The sequence below is a fragment of the Odocoileus virginianus genome, chromosome 17, assembly GCF_023699985.2.
Source record: "Odocoileus virginianus isolate 20LAN1187 ecotype Illinois chromosome 17, Ovbor_1.2, whole genome shotgun sequence".
In the NCBI taxonomy this organism is placed as follows: domain Eukaryota; kingdom Metazoa; phylum Chordata; class Mammalia; order Artiodactyla; family Cervidae; genus Odocoileus; species Odocoileus virginianus.
Window position 1 is genome coordinate 23,504,005 of NC_069690.1, and position 18,536 is coordinate 23,522,540.

The 18,536-nt window shown below is 40.1% G+C and overlaps 1 protein-coding gene across 2 annotated transcripts in view; it reads right to left on the reverse strand.

The window, feature by feature from the left end:
* Nucleotides 1–18,536, reverse strand: part of ANKFY1 (ankyrin repeat and FYVE domain containing 1) — a 71,375-nt gene that overhangs the window by 41,752 nt on the left and 11,087 nt on the right. Inside the window, exons 2-3 of one of the 2 annotated variants that reach the window (XM_020882063.2) lie at nucleotides 14,251–14,443; nucleotides 10,059–10,177 (exon numbers count right to left, since the gene is read on the reverse strand). In XM_020882063.2, the coding sequence (XP_020737722.2) occupies nucleotides 10,059–10,177; nucleotides 14,251–14,443 (312 nt within the window). Of the gene's footprint in view, nucleotides 1–10,058; nucleotides 10,178–14,250; nucleotides 14,444–18,536 lie in introns of those variants that run through there. The other variant, XM_070478896.1, reaches the window with a different exon arrangement.

Here is an 18,536-nt window from a genome sequence, read left to right on the forward strand (position 1 = left end):
AGGCTTTGGCATAGTCAATAAAGCAAAAGTAAATGTTTCTCTGGAACTCTCTTGCTTTTTCGATGATCCAATGGATGTTGGCAATTTAATCTCTGGTTCCTCTGCCTCTTCTAAATCCAGGTTGAACATCTGGAAATTCATGGCTCACATACTGTTGAAGCCTGGCTTGGAGAATTTTGAGCATTACTCTGCTAGCATGTAAAACGAGTCCAATTGTGCGGTAGTTTGAACACTATTTGGCATTGCTTCCTTTGGGATTGGAATGAAAACTGACCTTTTCCAGTCTTGTGGCCACTGCTGAGTTTTCCAAATTTGCTGGCATATTGAGTGCAGCACTTTCACAGCATTATCTTTTAGGATTTGAAATAGCTCAACTGGAATTCCATCACCTCCACTAGCTTTGTTCGTAGTGATGCTTCCTCAGGCCCACTTGACTTTGTATTCTAGGATGTCTGGCTCTAGGTGAGTGATCACACCATCGTGGTTATGTGGGTCATGAGGATATTTTTTGTATAGTTCTTCTGTGTATTCTTGCCACCTCTTTTTTTTTTTAACATTCAGCCTTTTATTATGACTTATGTACTGTTGCTAGGTAATGTTTTCATTTTTTTTTCCCTTTTATTTTTTTTTCCATTTATTTTTATTAGTTGGAGGCTAATTACTTTACAACATTGCAGTGGTTTTTGTCATACATTGACATGAATTAGCCATGGATTTACATGTATTCCCCATCCCGGTCCCCCCTCCCACCTCCCTCTCCACCCGATCCCTCTGGGTCTTCCCAGTGCACCAGGCCCGAGCACTTGTCTCATGTATCCAACCTGGGCTGGTGACATGTTTCACCATAGATAATATATATGTTTTGATGCTGTTCTCTTGAAACATCCCACCCTCGCCTTCTCCCACAGAGTCCACAAGTCTGTTCTATACATCTGAGTCTCTTTTTCTGTTTTGCATATAGGGTTATCGTTACCATCCTTCTAAATTCCATATATATGTGTTAGTATACTGTAATGGTCTTTATCTTTCTGGCTTACTTCGCTCTGTATAATGGGCTCCAGTTTCATCCATCTCATTAGAACTGATTCAAATGAATTCTTTTTAATGGCTGAGTAATATTCCATGGTGTATATGTACCACAGCTTCCTCATCCATTCGTCTGCTGATGGGCATCTAGGTTGCTTCCATGTCCTGGCTATTATAAACAGTGCTGCGATGAACATTGGGGTGCACGTGTCTCTTTCAGATCTGGTTTCCTCGGTGTGTATGCCCAGAAGTGGGGTTGCTGGGTCATATGGCAGTTCTATTTTCAGCTTTTTAAGAAATCTCCACACTGTTTTCCATAGTGGCTGTACTAACTTGCATTCCCACCAACAGTGTAAGAGGGTTCCCTTTTCTCCACACCCTCTCCAGCATTTATTGCTTGTAGACTTTTGGACAGCAGTCATCCTGACTGGTGTGTAATGGTACCTCATTGTGGTTTTGATTTGCATTTCTCTGATAATGAGTGATGTTGAGCATCTTTTCATGTGTTTTTGTGCCATCTGTATGTCTTCCTTGGAGAAATGTCTGTTGAGTTCTTTGGCCCATTTTTTGATTGGGTCATTTATTTTTCTGGAATTGAGCTGGAGGAGTTGCTTGTATATTTTTGAGATTAATCCATCTGTTGCTGCATTTGCTATTATTTTCTCCCAATCTGAGGGCTGTCTTTTCACCTTGCTTATAGTTTCCTTTGTTGTGCAAAAGCTTTTAAGTTTCATTAGGTCCCATTTGTTTATTTTTGCTTTTGTTTCTAAAATTCTGGGATGTGGGTCATAGAGGATCCTGCTGTGATTTATGTTGGAGAGTGTTTTGCCTATGTTCTCCTCTAGGAGTTTTATAGTTTCTGGTCTTACATTTAGATCTTTAATCCATTTTGAGTTTATTTTTGTGTATGGTGTTAGAAAGTGTTCTAGTTTCATTCTTTTATAGGTGGTTGACCAGTTTTCCCAGCACCACTTGTTAAAGAGGTTGTCTTTTTTCCATTGTATATCCTTGCCTCCTTTGTCGAAGATAAGGTGACCATAGGTTCGTGGATTTATCTCTAGGCTTTCTATTCTGTTCCATTGATCTATATTTCTGTCTTTGTGCCAGTACCATACTGTCTTGATGACTGTGGCTTTGTAGTATAGTCTGAAGTCAGGCAGGTTGATTCCTCCAGTTCCATTCTTCTTTCTCAAGGTTACTTTGGCTATTCGAGGTTTTTTTGTATTTCCATACAAATTGTGAAATTGTTTGTTCTAGTTCTGTGAAAAATACCGTTGGTAGTTTGACAGGGATTGCATAGAATCTATAGATTGCTTTGGGTAGTATAGCCATTTTGACAATATTGATTCTTCCAATCCATGAACATGGTATATTTCTCCATCTGTTTGTGTCCTCTTTGATTTCTTTCATCAGTGTTTTATAGTGTTCTATGTATAGGTCTTTTGTTTCTTTAGGTAGATATACTCCTAAGTATTTTATTCTTTTTGTTGCAATGGTGAATGGTATCGTTTCCTTAATTTCTCTTTCTGTTTTCTCACTGTTAGTGTATAGGAATGCAAGAGATTTCTGTGTGTTAATTTTATATCCTGCAACTTTACTGTATTTGTTGATTAGCTCTAGTAATTTTCTGGTAGAGTCTTTAGGGTTTTCTATGTAGAGGATCATGTCATCTGCAAACAGAGAGAGTTTCACTTCTTCTTTTCCTATCTGAATTCCTTTTACTTCTTTTTCTGCCCTGATTGCTGTTGCCACCTCTTCTTAATATCTTCTGCTTCTGTTAGGTCTATACCATTCCTGTCCTTTACTGTGCCCATCTGTGCTTGTGTGTAACTTTTGGCAAATGATGCAGACTACCTGCCTCCCATCTATTAAGCAAGAGGCCATAAAAGTCAGATGACCCAATAAACCAGAAACTACTTTTAAAAGGAGTAGACTCTTGAGAAGTGAAACCAGCTGGCATTTATCCTGCCTGCTGTATCTGTTGCTAGAAGCCATCACCCCTTCACCAGGCCCAGCACACAAGCTGGTAAAAATCCATGACTGTAAGGATGAAAAGTCATGCCCAACCTTTCAACTTCACTGTGGTTCAAGATGAGTGTAGTCACGCTTTGGAGAACTTGGAATTTTCTATGTGACCTAGTTTTTTTGTTTGTATGTTTGACTGACTTTAAATAAATGTTTTTGTAAAACATTTGGAAAGAATGGGAATAAACTCATCCTTCTGCAATTAACCAACCATTAAATGAAGCATGCTGAGGAAATTAACTTTGTTACTTAAATCCCCAATCTGTGAAAACTGAGAAAGGGGACTTCTCTGGTGGCACACTGGACAGGAATCCGCATGCCAAAGTAGGGGACACAGGTTCAGTCCCTGGTTGGGGAACGAAGACCCCATATGCCAAGGAGCAACTAAGCCCATTGCCACTTTTTCATCACACAACTAAGATCCAAAATAGCAAATAAATATATTAAAACAAAACTGAGAAAGGTGTTTTGAATCTCCTTCTATGACTCTGGTTTGTCCTTAAGTTTCCAACTATTTTTCATCTACCTTACATAAGTTTTTCACTTGTTAAATTTCAAAATCATTGTAGACTATACTTTTTGTTGTTGTTGTTTTGTGCCTCAGGATTTGTGGGGTCTTTGTTCTCCAACCAGGGCCCCAGCCGGAAACATGCCAAGGCCTAACCACTAGACCATCCCCACAGACTGCATCTTTCATCAGTGAACACATCCTGTTTGGTCAGTTTAAGGATGTACCCTTAAATATAACTTCTTAGAAATAAAAATAAACCCCATATTGTACGTCTAAATAATCCCAGTGTCAAAAAAGAACAGAGGGTCTAGTTCTGTTATGGGAGTGTGACAACCCATACTATTTTAACTGATTACAGCTAAAAACTGTCAACAGAGGGCCAAAAACAACTACTAGAGGATTCTGATCACTTCATGGGGAATAGATGGGGAAACAGTGTCAGACTTTATTTTTGGGGGGCTCCAAAAGCACTACAGATGGTGACTGCAGCCATGAAATTAAAAGGTACTTACTCCTTGGAAGGAAAGTGATGACCAACCTAGACAGCATATTAAAAAGCAGAGACATTACTTTGCCAACAAAGGTTCGTCTAGTCAAGGCTATGGTTTTTCCAGTGGTCATGTATGGATGTGAGTTGGACTGTCAAGAAAGCTGAGCACCAAAGAATTGATGCTTTTGAACTGTGGTGTTGGAGAAGACTCTTGAGAGTCCCTTGGACTGCAAGGAGATCCAACCATCTCCTTCCATCCTGAAGGAGATCAGTCCTGGGTGTTCATTGGAAGGACTGATGCTGAAGCTCTAATACTTTGGCCACCTCATGCGAAGAGTTGACTCATTGGAAAAGACTCCGATGCTGGGAGGGATTGGGGGCAGGAGGAGAAGGGGATGACAGAGGATGAGATGGTTGGATGCATCACTGATTTGATGGACATGAGATAGGTAAACTTCGGGAGTTGGTGAGGGACAGGGAGGCCTGGCGTGCTGCGATTCATGGGGTCGCAAAGAGTCAGACACGACTGAGCAACTGAACTGAACTGAGAGGATTCCAAAAGTAAACAAAAGCACCTGAATTGTTCTGAGAGGCACCCCTTGAAGAAGCAATTGCACTGTATCAGTTTCTCAAGTATTTTTTTCCTCTTTATGGCTTTGCCCTGAGGGTAGATCTATCCAGGAGGAACACTGCTGTCCTGACCATAAGGATGCCTAAAATTCCAATAAGAACACCATCTTTCTGGTCAGATGAACCAGAAGATGAAGCCTAAGGGGCACTGAAGGGTAAGGGGAGAATTCCAGAGAAAAGAGAGTCAGAGAAGGACATTTCCTAATTCTGTGTACAAAGCCACACAGGCCTCAGCCTTGCCTCTGAGCCATTAATCCATGGAACAGTCCTAGCCCAGCTTTAAAAACCAAAGTGAGGGGGCTTCCCTGGTGGCTCAGTGGTAAAGAATCTGCCTGCCAACGCAGGAGACGCAGGTTCAATCCCTGATCCCAGAAGGTCCCACGTACCATGGAGCAACTGAGCCTGTGCTCTAGAGCCTGGGAGCCACAATTACTGAGCCCAGGTGCTGAAACTACGGAAGCCAGTGTGCCCTAGAGCCCGAGCTCTGCAACAAGAGAAGCCACTGCAATGGCTTCTAGAGACCAGAAGACTAGAGACTGGCCCCCTTTCACCACAACTAGAGAAAAGCCCACACAGCAACGAAGACCCAGGACCAGCCAAAAATAAACGAATAAAACTGCATTAAAAAAAAGAAAACTGAAGTGGTATTTGAACCACTATCCACAGAAGGTGAAACAGAACCTGTGATTTGCACCTAAGGAGATTCAGCATTTTCCAGAGGATGGCACAGAGGACCAGAGTCGACACAACATAATGGCAAGCAATGTACAGGACACAATTTAAAATCATTTGCTATGGAAAAAATATGGAAAATATGACCATTTTTCAAGGGAAAGGACAACCAAAATGTGCCAACTTCAAGATGACCCAGATATTGAACTGAATCAAAGAACTGAAAACATTGAATATAACTATGCTCCAGAAGGTAAAGGAAAACACACCTGAAATTACAAGATAAAAATGCTCAGCATATAAACTGTAAGAAAGAGCAAACAGAAATTATAGAAATGAAAAATACAATATATGGAATAAAAACTTATTCAGTGGGCTCAAGAGCAGGCTCAAGTGCAAAAAGTCAGTAAACTTGAAGACAGATCAATAGAATTTATCCTATCTGAAGAATAGACCAAAAAAAAAAAAGGTCAGGAGGAAAAACAACAACAAAAAAAGTCCTCAAACAGACCTGCTGGATAGTAACAAAGAGTCCAGTATACGTGTGACTGGAGTCTCGGAAGGAAAGAAGAGACCCAAGAAGAAAAGTATTTAAGAAATGACGGTCAACAGCTTTCTGAATATGGTGACAGACCTAAATCTTTATAGATTCAAGATTAGAGCACCTCAAACCTCTAGAAAAACAAATCACACCACAGTAAACAACCAGTATGCGTGAGTATGTGGTGAAACTGGAACCCTAGTACACTGTTGGGGAACATGCAAAATGGTGCAGACCCTATGGAAAACAGCTTCTCAAAAATTTTAAAATAGAAATTCTATGTGACCCAGCAATTCCACTTCTGGTATACTCTAAAGAACTGAAAGCAGGATCCTGAAGAGATATCTGTACACCAGTATTCACTGCAAACTTATTTACACTAGCCACTAGATGGAAGCATATATGGTTAACCAATAAGATGGGAATAAATACTAGTTACCTCAAAGTGTTATCCTAAAGATAAAAGAGTTAATACCTGTAAACTACCACCACATGGTAACTGCTATAGAAAAATTTGCTATGATTATTATCGAAACAGACTGTTTTAAACTAACACACAAGACAAATTTAGCATAACCAGAGATTAGAGCGAAAAACACAAAAGCCATGTTAGGATGGAGTAAGGGGACATGACCACAGATAAAACAGATCTCTTGAAGCTCTAAGATAATCTCGGCAGGGGGGTGGGGGGGTCCTCAGCTGTTAGCAGGAGGCCACATGGCCGTCTGAGTGTCCTCATGACACAGCAGCTAACCTCTCCCAAAGTGAGCAATCCACAAGGCAGGGCATGGAAGAAGTCACAATGCCTTCTAAGATGCATCTCTGAAGGAACATGTTATTATTTACAAGCTCAGTCAGCCTGTACCTAAGAGGAGGGGAATCAGGATCCACCAGGGAAGGGAGGAATATCAGGTAATTTATGGACACATCTTAAACTACCATGGATATCAACAAAATACTAAAACCAAACAACCTAGAACCAGTAGTTCTCACACTATCTAATAGATATTGCTGAATTTCTCTTGAAAACGTAAACTACCACTGTCCTGTGAGTTTGCCTGAGCACAGAGTCGGGGACCCTACGCTCCTTTCACAACACAGTGCAACCTCCCAGGTCTGTGTTTAGTGCAGTTTTCCTGACTAGACTGAAAAGGAGGGAGGATGCTTTCTGTTTTTGGAATGGCTTGATAGGACCCAGAACACATTCCAGGAAAGCTGAATGACTCACCATAAACACTCATGCCAGGGAACCATAAAATTTTTTGCTGGAGGAGGCATGCAAGAAACTCTAGCTTCACAACAGCCATTCTATGGCACTGGAACTGGTTAGTGTCAGCTGCTAAGGCTGAAGTGACGGAGAGAGGCTATAAACAGACCACTGAGCCTGAAGCAGACTGCTTTACTTCCTAAAGAAGTAAATATCGTGCATCAAGATCTGTTGAACTGTGTCGCGCTAATGGTTATATCCTTTCTCTTCCCAGCTGATCAGTCAGTATCTTTATATATAAAATAATCAAGAAATATAAAGCAAATTCATACCTTTTAAATCTTTATATTCTGAAACAATGTCAGACCCACAAAACAGGTGTAGAGTTCCCATATACCCTCCATTGATCCTCCCCTATCAGCATCTTGCATAACCAGGGCACAATGATTACAACCAGGTGGTTAGGACCAATACAACACTATTAACTAATTACAGACCTTTACAAACTTTGCCAATTATCCCAATAATGTCCTTTTATGGTTCAGAATCCAACTGAGGGTTCCATCTTGAATTTTATTATCATATCTCCTAAATCTCCTCCAATCTATAACAATTCCCAAGTCTTATCTTGTCTTTCATGTTGCCAGTAATTCTGCGGAACGTCCCTCAACTTGGGTTAATCTGATGCTTTCTCACAATTAGATTGAGGTCATGCATTTATGGCAAGAATCTTACAGAAGTGACTGAGACTTTGTCACTGGGTCAGATCAAGCACACATTTTACTTTTTTGAACAAGATGTGATTTAAGAAAATTTTCATTATGTCCAAATACCTTTTAAATACTTGGTATATAATGCCTATTGTATATTCCTCAACATGGGCTAAAATTCTTAAAACAATAACAGAATTAAAGCTGTGCTAGAAAAAAAATAAAATAAAGTTGTGCTAGGACTTCCTTGGTCGTCCAGTGGCTAAGACTCTGTGCTCCCAATGCAAGGGGCACCGTTTGGATCCCTGGTCAGGGAACTAGATCCCACATGCTACAACTATAGATCCTGTATGCCGCAACTAAAACCTGGGGCAATGAGGTAAACAAATTAATTAATTAAAAAAATTAAGTTGTGCTTATTTTGAATTTTAAGAAACATCAATTACAAAAGAATTTCAAATGAAAATGTGAGGCTTAGGATGTCAATCTAAGAATGTAAGTACTACGCAAACAGGAATTTATTCACTGCTATATCCCTAGTACCTTGCAAAGTGCCTGCCCCTCAGCAGTTGTGATATTAATGGAATAATTTTGAAGAAACAGAACACCAGTAGATCCATAAGATGATTTTGCCAAACCCACAAGTGGGGAGAAGGTTCAACCATTTAAAACACAGCTTTTACCCTATTTATACACTTGTTTACAAGAGCCTATTTCCAACCTCCCTCAGCTGCAGGCAGCCATAGGCAGTAGTGCTTCCAGGTGTCATGTAACACACAGGCTTTTTAGGTAGTTTCAGCTGCCGTGAGCCCAAATTTAGGCAATCACACCGATGCCCACCCAGGCAACTCAGCAGGACACTGGGCAAGACACAGAAACCTGAACAGGTCCACAGATGCCACCATCTCCTTGCAACCCTTCAAGTGAAGTGAAAGTCACTCAGCCGTGTCCAACTCTTTGCGACCCCAAGGATTATACAGTCCATGGAATTCTCCACGCCAGAGTACTGGAGTGGGTAGCCTTTCCCTTCTCCAGGGGATCTTCCCAACCCAGGGATCGAACCCAGGTCTCCTGCATTGCAGGCAGATTCTTTACCAACTGAGCCACTGGGGAAGCCCATGAATACTGGAGTGGGTAGCCTTTCCCTTCTCCAGGGGATCTTCCTGACTCAGGAATAGAACGGGGTCTCCTGCACTGCAGGCGTACTCTTTACCAACTGAGCTATCCGGGAAGCCCTGGAATCCTTCAAAGATAGACTTTATAAAAGAAAGTAAAGACGCCCTAAGTTCTACCACAGGTATCTTAGGAGGTGCCTGATTTACCAAAGCCACCAAAAAGTCTGGCTTTGCAGCTGCTCACTCCTCAAAGCAAACTTACAGCAGGGATCAAACCACGGCGATGAATTTTTTGAACAAAGACATAATTCAGCAGACTTTTCACACAGCCAATCACTTCTGCAAGTAACTCATATCTCAATGTGTGGGTATGCTCCTTACCATATGGTATCAGTCTTGATTATTATTTTTTTAGTATGAAAGTGTAACACATTTACAGGAGACTTGTAATTCTCTTGATTATTAACAGCACAATTAAATTTAAAATTTGCTCTTTTGTAGCAGCAGTTAGGCAAATACTAAGTGAAAATGCAATTTTGAAATGAACTTTTGAAAATGATCTTTTTAAGTTTACTTAACTACCATATTTACCCAAATTCTACAAAATATATGTGCCACAAAAACAGGAACATTAAACAGTTCAATGCACTTAAATTCTAAAGACAGCTGGTCATCCTTTGATTTTAAAGAAAGAATATTCTTAATTTTTTCAGTAACTGTTACTTCTGAATTCAGTTCTTACAGACCAGGAAAAATATTTTGGCAGCTAGGGTTAAATTTTAACCAGTTGAACAGCAGCAGGACTTTCTCTTAGTGGAAATAAATTTTTTTCCTACATGTGCTCTCACATTTATAACATACCAGTATATGAAAAGCTATATGGAGAGATATTTTATAAATTATAAGAATATTGTAGTTCCTCAAATATTTATGATTTTTTAGCCAGATATTAAACAGATGTGTCCACAAAGTACTACCTAATGACTATTTAACTAGTTTATGGTCACCACTAATTCATAAGAAGTATTCTACTTCCACTAAGCCACAAATATTTCAAAGTGACACACCATAACCTTCTGCCAAGTGCTCATGTGCCGGGAGTTTTGAGTCCCCAGCCAGTCAGAGGCTCACCTGACAGGTCCAACTCCTCGGTGGAAGACAAACTGGCCAGACTCCAGCTGTCACTGCGGGCCGCCAGGACAAACTTGTGAGCATTGATGTGCCTGCTCCCAACCTTTATCTTCAAGTCACTGATGAAGAAAAACACCCACAGGTACAAAAAGAAAAAATGTCATTATAACTAGGTATAGCTGGAATTCACAGCTAATCAGCATGTGAGTACTAACTGACCAACATAAATATGTGAAAGGAAAAAAAAAATTCACTGCAAAAGTATATCTCTATGCTAGCACTGACAGGTCATATTTTTAATACATTGCTAGACATGTTTCCTATTTCTAACTTCTAGCTTGTAGCTCACATGGGATGCTCTGCTTTCAAAGACATTCCCTAATGTCACCCCCATGATGGTGCAGCTTACAAGTTACAAAGGATAACTAATATTCATATAAAAGTAGAAGAGATTTTATGTAGAAAAAAATCAAGATAAATCATCAGGGAGAAATAGACTGAAAGACTGAAGACTGTGATAAGAGCTCTCAGCCTACCGTGCTATGATGCTCCACACCATATTAATGCTTAAGTAAGGTTAATCCAAAAACTATAAATAAATTAGCTTTGATAAAACAATCAAGAATATGAAATATGAAACCCAACATCTGGACTCCTGTTCTCATCAGAAACACTTAGACCTAATATTGGCCATTTTTTAACTCAACCATGTATAAAGAAAAGGGGTGACGTACCTTTTTTTCAAACCTGCTTCCATATATATGACATATCATTATATGAAAAGAGCTTTCCGAACAGTTATTCATACATAACTCTGAAATGTCAGATGCCAAGGTAGGAGAGCATCTGGGGCAGTTAAACACCTGAGGATGACCCACTAGGCTGACAGAAGCAGGTGCCATATGGCTAGTTGGCAGCAATGCACAGTCACCCATCATCATCCCCTTGCCTGTATGTGTAAGGCTTTCTACTTGCATATTTCCCTTGAAAATAACTTGTTAGGTTGGAAAGTCTTTAGAAACTAAATACATAAAAACTATTACGTGAGAAAAGGAAGAAGAAAGAAAATTTTACACAAATTAACTCATGTGCTTAAAAGGAGACACAAACAAGAATATGGTTTCTATATGATGCTTGATGCAGACACATTTCACCCCACAAAAGCAACATCTAGAACGTACATTATAATTATGTGAGCATATCAACAATTCTAGCTCTATTAAAGAACTAACCAAGTTGCAACTAATTATCTTAGATCAAAATAGGGTATTTATTAATACTGTTAACACAGAACACTATTCATAAAGAACAGAATTGACATTCTATTTAAAGCAGAACATAAAACTGTCTCATATCATATCCTGTGATATGCTTAAAAAAATATAATGAAAACAAAGCACAAATAACTTTTAAACTCTGAATGTATTTACAAAGTATTACATTCTAAGAACGTAAATGAACAGTTTTTGCTTACTATTTCTATCATGTATCTTGAGTTTAGCCACAAAATTATAAAAATGAATGTGTCTATAAAATTTCTACTATTATTCATGAATGTCAATCCAAAGTTTTTTCTCTTTTGTAGTCTAATATCCCAAAGAGATGGAGAGGGAAATGGCAACCCACTCCAGTACTGCTGCCTGGGAAATTTCATGGTCAAAGAGGAGATTGGTGGGCTACAGTCCAGGGGGTCGCAAGAGTCAGACACTAAACAAGAATCCCAAAGAGAAATAAATATAAGAATTTCACTAATAGTCTCCAATAGTAATAATTTTTAAAAATATAATTCAAAAATGGAAACTTGGGACAGGTCAAGTCTTTGAAGACTCTATGCAGAAACAACTGGGAGGCTAGCAATCTTTTAAAAATTTTTCATTCTAGTCTTTTAAAGGCACTTCCTTTTAAAATATGGATACAAGGATGTTGTCACTGGAGAGGAAGCATAAAGAAAGAGCTTCTTGCTAGAGTGTCTTAATCAAACACTTAAACAGGAAAAATTATGTTTGGTTGTAAATAACTACAAAACGACTAGCACTTTCACTTTCAACCAACATTTTTTAGTATCTTATGAGATAAAAGCCTTCTCCTGAACTTTAGCTAAAGAAAGTGAAAGTGAAGCCACTCAAGTCATGTCCAACTCTTTGTGACCCCATGGACTGTAGCCTACCAGACTCCTCTGTCCATGTGATTTTCCAGGCAAGAGTACTGGAGTGGGTTGCCATTTCCTTCTCTAAGGGATCTTTCTGACCCAGGGATTGAACCCTCATCTCCTGCGTTTCAGGCAGGCGCTTTACCCTGTGAGCCACCAGGGCTCCTAAAGTTTAGCTAAGAAGTGCACCAATTTCTTCCACATTGCTCAATTTAAAAATTTTAACACTAAATTTAACTAAATTTAACACTAAAAGAAATACTAAAAACAAAAAGAAAAATTTTAACACTAACTCTCCAGTTACTCTACTAAAATGCACATAAAAACACTAAATTCTTCAACAAAACACATGTTCATGGGACATGTTTTTTTTTTCCTCCCTTATCTTGGTAAAAGAGAATCTGCTTTAGAAATTGATATCCCACTTTCAGTTATTCCATTTCAAAAGCTAAGTCGTCTTTAAAGTCTCCATTCCCCATCTGATCACTGGTTGTAGATAACAAAGGTATTTAGCCTTCTTTTGATAAAAGGACAGGTTTTAGAAGCGGAAGAGAGACCCACCAGAACCCTGGGACCATACCACAGCTGACCAGGTAAAAAGTTGCCTGAAGAGGAAACTGCCCAGTCTTATTCCCACTCTCTTAGAAGGACTACAGTGTAAGAATGCAGTCAACAGTTATGTAATAGGGAAAGTAAATGGTGGGAATTCTAACGGGAAAGAGCCCTGGACAGTGAGAGAGCTGTGTCGGCTTCCTGGAGCCAGTGAGAACAAAGTTTTCACTTATCCATGGGAAAGAGAGGAGGAGGAAAAAAAGAGAAAGACAGTGACCTATATTTTACAAGTAGCTGCTGTCCTTTACTCTGAGTGTGTAACTCCCATTTTTTGGTATTCAATTTTTCTTTTCTTTTAGAAACGATTAAGATGGTAGATGGCAGTTCTGGGTTTTGATCTATTTTAAATGTCTTGATTTATTTCCAAATTTTACTAAATCATCTATTCCAATCTTGCCTCCCTAGTAGGCACATCCTTCCAGGCACATTCATGTCCATGTTTCTCTTCCACAACTGCAGCCATCATCCCAGTTCAGTCCTTCATCACTTCTGGCCTGATTCTGCTCTTGTTCTCTTTAAATTTCGCCTACATGATGTTACCAGGCTAATCTGCCTGAAACACCACTTTATGACAATCCCGCAAACTTAAAAACCCTGTTTCACACTTCCTAAAGGATCAAGTCCAATTTCCTCACCTTGGCATCCCAATGCAACCCACCCTACCCTTCCCACCACTCCAGTGCTCCTCTGCATGGGTATGTACCCTAAAATGGCCCCCTCCTCTAAATCCTCCACACATTCCCATCTGTGAATCTGCTCGCAGCCACTCCCTCTACTAGTGATATTACTGTTTTTATTAAATCCTACTCAGCCTTTAACATTTACCACAAAACTCACTTAGAAACAGTAGCTTAAAAACTGAGCACTTACTATATGCCAGGCACTGTTTTTCTAAGTGCTCAAACAGTATTTATTAATTTAATCCACACAATAACCCTAGCTCAGTTCAGTCGCTCAGTCGTGTCTGACTCTGTGTGACCCCACGTACCGCAGCACGCCAGGCCTCCCCAACCATCACCAGCTCCTGGAGTTTACTCATGTCCTTTGAGTTGGTGATGCCATTCAACCATCTCATCTCAATAACCCTGAGGTAAATAGTATTCTTATCCCCATTTTATAGATTAGGAGCCTGAGGCACATCATACAGTTCCAGGTCACATAGCCAGTAAGTGACCAGCTGAACTGTGTGACCACAAAGTCCACCCTCAACCATCATGCTACACTAACCAGTAGCCCCAAGAGGCCTTCTTTGACCAGCCCAAGAGAAGGTGACTTCTCCTCCCCCGAATCCCTGTACTTGCAAGCTAATTCCTATCTGTACCAGGGATGCAATCACCAGGACACCCATACTCTGTGCTGGAGATAAGCAGAAAACAAAAGAGAAAGCCAAAGGGCTTCCTTCCCCAAACCGGCCCCATGCCAGAAGCTCACCTATACTGCTCCTGCTCGTAGAGGTCGGCCACGATCGTCAACAGGCGGCTGATGAAGGACTCACTGCTGCTTTCTTTCTTTGCTTGTGCAGCTAAAAGAGTGCATCTCTTCTCTGTCTCAGCCAATTTCCTCTGCAGCTTGACATACTCTTGTCGGAGAAGCATCAAGTGCTTCTCCAACTTGGCCACCTCCTCTGCAAGGGAGACAAAGAATCAAGTTTACCACGGTAGGTGTAAACAGACAGCACTCACTCATCCCTCATCCCACAGCTAGGATGGGACGACCAAAATGACCACAGCTGACGCTCGAACAACACGGGTTTGAATTGTGTGGGTTTACACACACACGGATATTTTTCAGTAGTAAATACTATACAGCAGCGGCCCCCAAGCAACTCCATCTGAGGTGGAGCTGATGTAATAGTAATAAAGTGCACAATAAATGTAATGCGTTTGAATCATCTGAAAACCCTCCTCCATCCCTCAGTCCATGGAGAAGCTGTTTTCCGTGAAACTGGTCCCTGGTGCCAAAAAGGTTGGGGACGGCTGTGATACCATCTGCAGCTGGTTGAATCCAAAGATCTGGAAGCATCAAGGTCATGGAGGGCTCTAAGTTACACGCGAATTTTCCACTCTGCCAGAAGGTAAGGCATTCCTGGCCACTGATGTTGTTCAAGGGTCAATTGCAGTCACATGATGTTCCTACTATTTCTTACTGACACTCCAACAAGACCGAGAATGGTGTTGTTTCAGAGTGCCATCACGGTGCAGGGATTTCTTCTCAATTTCCCTGAAGATCAGTTTTCAAACTGCTAGTAGCAATAAGTAACTTCTACATGTCACATGCTGTTCTACAAGTTTTCTGTGAATTCTCACAATGACCCAAAGAGGCAGTACTACTATGACTAGCCACTTTACAGAGGAGGGCACTGGGGTACAGAGAAATTAAGAATTTGCCCAAGGTCACGAAGTTGGTGAGACATGTGGGGCTGGGATAACAGCCCAGGCATTCAGTGGTCTATCAGCCACTATTCCACACTACCTGACACCTACCCTTCCTCGGGAAGGCTCAGGGCAGTCAATAACCGTTCAGATGGAAGCAGGTCATATCCCACAGGTGTGCTGAGGCAGATTCTAAAGGTTGAAAACCACTGTTTTTGACTCATTCAACATTTGCTGAGTATCTGTGAGGGGCCTGATAGTACAGTACTTAAGCAAAATCAGACATATTTTTCCTCAAGCTTTTCGTTACTTGGGAAAGTAAACGTTTACAATTATAACAACTGCAACAAGTAAATGAAAAACTACAACTCAGATCAGTACTAGAAAGAACAGAGCTTTAAGAACCTATAATAAAGAAATTTTTTTAAAAAGGAAATTTGACTTAGGACATTAGGGAAGGCTTCTCTGAGGAAGCAAAGTCCAGAGACTTCTCTCTTACCTGCAGTCTTGGTGGGGATTTGGGCAACCATGCTTAAATCCTATCTGTGGAACCACAGTGCTGCTGCGATCATCCTCTGGGCCACAGACCATTCACCCGTCTACTCCCCACCGCAGAAACTCCCAACCTGGACACAGCCCTCAGGGCCCTCTCCTACCTTCTCAGACAACGTCTTGAGAAAACTGAGCAACTGCCAACAACCCCCACTGTACCAAAAGCTACTCCCATCTACCCCCTGCCTTCTCAGAAACTGCAGCTCCCTCCTACGCTAGCTTACGCACTCCACTCTGCTCCAAACCCTTCAGTCTCCCCAGGTCCTTTGCTTTATCGTCAACCACCCCAGCTCCAGCAACTTCAACCTCTTTCAGCTGGAACCCTCTCATCAGCACAAACACCAGCCTAGGTCTCTTATCAACAGGAACACAAAACTCTCCTTCCACACATCTGCCCAGCTCTGTCCTTCCATCTCTAGCTACCACACACATTTCCTCACACAGTCACCCTGCCATTCCCTCCCTGTGTCCCCACTACCCCCTTGAAGACCCTCTCATTGATGACCTACTAACTGCCAAGTCTAAGACACTCGCCAGTGGTTCTCCTCTCAGAACTCTACAAGACAGCACGGGACACTGCTGTTCATCCTGCTTTTTTCTTCTTTTAACGACCACTGTGCCACCTTCTCTCCAATTCTGGTGCTCTGTTACTTTCACATGCTTCTCTGCACATCCCTCCAAACCCTCCACCACTGATACTCCCCAGAAGGTCTACCTTTGGCCTTCTCAACTATGCCATCTTCCAAGGCAGCTATATCAGATCCTTGGTCTGTGGTTAAAACCAAAATCTAGCGCCGGTGATCAGTAGACCCTTCTCTCTATGCAGATCTCTCTTCTTAGCCTCAAGCAAATTGCTCCTCTTTGTATGGTCCCTGTATTAATAAATGACACACCATCTATCCCAGTTACCTGCAGAAGAAATGTGGGAGTCATCTTGGATGTCTCCCACTCACTTATATGGCTCCAACCCTACGCCAGCTCAAAAAGACATGTTTCCATTTAAAAAACAGGAATAAGTGGTACATGAGAGTGAAGTTATTATGCAACTATTAATGTTTTCAAAGAAATATGTAATACTAAATATGCACATTCAAATTATAGGTAACAGAAAAAATGAGACTGTGAAACTAAATATATTTTATAATTTCAATTTTATTATAAACAGTCAAATATATGAGGAACAGAATGACAAACACCACAAAATATCAGATTTGTTTTCTTTGCACTTTCTTGCACATTTCATGCATTCTATAACAAATGTGTTCTGCTTTCATAGTTATGAAAAAGTATTTAAAGAGAAACTTGTTTAAATACTTAAATACTAATAGTCTTATCTTCATACATACAGGAGGGAACTTTTTTCCCCTTATGTAGAAGATCCACATTAAATATTGCCTGGGGTCAAAAAACTAGATATTATTTCAGGTGTAAATCAGCATTCCTGGGCAAATAAAGTAGAAGGCACTTGCAAGATGAAAATCTGCTTACAGCTGCTGATCACTGTGCTCATGAGTTATGTATCAAATGAGAATTCCTATAGCTAATTTTTTTTCAAAATACTGCGGTTTATTTAGCCTACTAATATTTAAGCCAAATATTGCTTAAAAAAAAAACCCACTTGCTAAAAGAAAACAGTACTTACAATGATCCTATTGAAATATTTTTCAAATCTTAGCATTTATAACCACAAAATTCCTTTGGCAGAACTCATATCTACACTTCTATTCTGGTGTGACAAATTTACAGGTCACTAGTTTTGAAGAGTTCTTTATAGTCACTCGGACTAAAGAGCCAAGAAATTGCAATTATTTACCCAAAACAGAGATGCACAAAGCAGTAAGTTCATGTGATTTTACAAAATGTATAGTTATTTTTCCCACAGAGAAAGATGAAGTTGATGGCCTCTTTAAAGAAAAACTGGCACTGATTTTCTAGATGTGGTAACAGAAAATGTAAAACGACATGTGAATTAGGAGTAACATTAAATTTTGTCTAAAAGTTGCTGTCACTCGGAGCAAAATGAATCTATGGGGTCATGATAATGCTTCTCTTGGGAGGAACGGCAGGAGAGTGGTAACTGGGAGAGCACAAGAGGGGTGCCCTCTGGGTGTTAAGATTATTTTTTTGTTGTTAACTCAGTGGTGGTTACATTCTAAATACACACATTCAAATTATAAATAATTAATAGTTTTATTTTAGTAATTCATTGGGCTCATGCTCTGCCCTTCTTTGCATGTATCTTACGCATCAATTAAGTTTTAAAAAACTGATATACACACTTGTAGTAGTTTCTGGAGTTTCAAGTGATGGGAATATAAATCCATTTAGTAACTAGCTATGGGGACCATGGGCAGTTCACCTCTCTGAGCTTCAGTTTCTTTATATGTAAAATAAGAGGGGGGATCTTCTACTCGGTGCTGCTGTGAAAATTAAATAAAATTACTATAACTGGCACATGCATGCAAAATTGTCAGCATTTCCTCCACACCCCTTTTATGCTTTCCACAATTACATAATTATCAGTTAAATAATTTAAACTATTGTAACTATTTACACAACATTTTTTTGAATCATGAAAAACAGAATGAGCTTCAAATTTTTACTGACCAAGGAATTAAGACTGATCAATTAAAATCACAGCAAATCAATAGGAGATTATCAGAAAGATAAGGTGATGAACAAAAGGAAAAACAGAAATAGAAAAACACTGCTGAATAATGAAAGAGCTATCAAGGCTTTAAATACTTCATCACCTCATATAACAAGTCTGCACTGACAATTCCCAAACCAAAG